The 2,046-nt window shown below is 36.7% G+C and overlaps 1 protein-coding gene across 1 annotated transcript in view; it reads right to left on the bottom strand.

The window, feature by feature from the left end:
- Nucleotides 1-995: 995 nt before the first annotated feature.
- The window catches only part of LOC116056261 (G-protein coupled receptor 4-like), a 10,043-nt gene continuing 8,992 nt past the window's right edge, over nucleotides 996-2,046 (bottom strand). The window contains exon 5 of the mRNA XM_031308424.2: nucleotides 996-1,049. Within this exon, the coding sequence (XP_031164284.1) occupies nucleotides 1,023-1,049 (27 nt within the window). The 3' untranslated portion in view covers nucleotides 996-1,022. The remainder of the gene's footprint in view (nucleotides 1,050-2,046) is intronic.

The following is a 2,046-nucleotide window of genomic DNA, read 5'->3' on the forward strand; positions in this document are numbered from 1 at the left end:
AGGAAGGTGATATGTGGCTGCTGTTTTTCCTCAGGTTGCAGAATCTGTCCTCAAAACTCTGCTGCATTATTTTCCATTTTAAAATAATTGGCAAATGTATTGGCCAATTTTTTTTTACTTATCTGAAATACTGTATGTTTCAGAAAAGTTAAAAACAACAATCAACCAATGACACAGCCCCCAGCCACACAGGAAGAGCCTCACAGGAGCAGGCAAAGAGCCGCATACGGCTCAAGAGCCACAGGTTCGCCACCCCTGGTATAGTATGTCAAAAAAAGTCATAGTATAGTATGTTGAAGTCAAAAATAGTCATAGTATGTTGATTCAAAAGCACTTTTGCACACCTCTTTTCTGGGGCAGGTGCTTCGGAAAAGGCAAAGGTTACCAGAAATAACTTGTTGAAGAAGTCCCGCACACTGTCAGGTGAATTTTACCTGAGGAAGGTCTGTGTGACCGAAACGTTGTGAAAGTATTTGCATGCGTAATGGACTGCGTGCGGGACTTCTTGCTGGTATGTCGAAAAAAGTCATAGTATAGTATGTCGAAAAAAGTCATAAAAAAGTCATAGTATAGTATGTCGAAAAAAGTCATAAAAAAGTCATAGTATAGTATGTCGAAAAAAAGTCATAGTATAATATGTAAAAAAAAAAGTCATAGTATAGTATGTCAAAAACATAGTCATAGTATAGTATGATGAAAATAGTCATTAAAACGTCATGGTATAGTAAATCGAAAAATCTTTTTTTATGTCGAAAAAATAGTCATTGTACAGTATGATGAAAATTGTTGAAAAAGTCATAGTCTCACTGACGGAGAGGACCGTGGAGGATTAGAAGCAGACCCACAAAGTCATCTATCATCATCACCTATCATAGAAGAAAAAACATTTGGTTTCAGTGTGAGAAAAACTTTAGCTACAAGAGAAATCAAATATATATTTTAGAGGCCTGGCCTCTGAATGATAGGAGGTCAAAGATGGAGTCATACAGTTTGAGATTAAATACGTGATATGGAAGAGAGTTTTATTTTTCATCATGTTCAGTGATGCACTATTTTTGATATACATACAGCACAAGCAGTGATTGTTCATATTTGTTATCGGCCATAGTCTCATCACAGTTGTGTTTAAAACAAAATCGGACCTCTAAGACTTTAGGTGCTAAACGAGGTGCTGTTTGGCAAAAAAAAAAAAAAACACATCACATCCAGAAGACAAAGAAGTGGATCTGATAAACTCTAAATGCAAACCAACTTGGCTGAATGTTAAAACCAATACAAGGTGCCTGAAGTTGCACAAACTGAGTGTGTTGAAATCTGCAGAAAAACACAAGTTGGTCTTCAAACACAAGTCAGTTTTTCTCTTCACAAGATTTCATTACTTAGGTTCACTCTACCGTGCGTCTTCATGACATTTTAAGTTAATATGAACAGAAAAATACTTCACACATATATATCATGAGACAGGTGTGTAGGAGAGGGACGAGTGGGTCATAAGTTGCAAAGAGAAGGTGATTGGTGCAAACCCACAGTCCCCTCCTACAAAAGATGGCTTTTGGCTCAGTAAGTAATACCATTTGCCTGATGAAGGTTTAGTACCAAAACGTTGCCAGCTACTAAATCTACAGTATCTCTGCAAGTTAGACAGTGTGCGGAAGTTTCTTAGCAATTCATCTGTATGTATTTATCTTTTTAATTATTCAGATGGCACTACCTTTTTTATACTAACACAGGGGGGGGGGGCACCAAATGTTTAATCCTACATATAAAAGACATTAAGCCCTGAAGGATTTTTGACAACCTCTGGTCCGTCTGGTTTTATTTTCTATAAAAGCTTGTAAAACATCAACCCTGTTGTCCAAAGTCAATCTATGAACATCATTTCTTTTCAGAAAGAAACTGGGCTATTAGAATATTTGGGCTGCAGTGAGGTCACGTGAATGTTAAAAAAGGTTGTAGGACCATAAAGACAAATAAATAAATAAAACGGAACATGAATCTCACAGATATGTATTGATATCACACACACAGCAATACAAGCTTAGCCAA

This window comes from Sander lucioperca, chromosome 15 (assembly GCF_008315115.2).
Source record: "Sander lucioperca isolate FBNREF2018 chromosome 15, SLUC_FBN_1.2, whole genome shotgun sequence".
Taxonomy (NCBI): Eukaryota; Metazoa; Chordata; class Actinopteri; order Perciformes; family Percidae; genus Sander; species Sander lucioperca.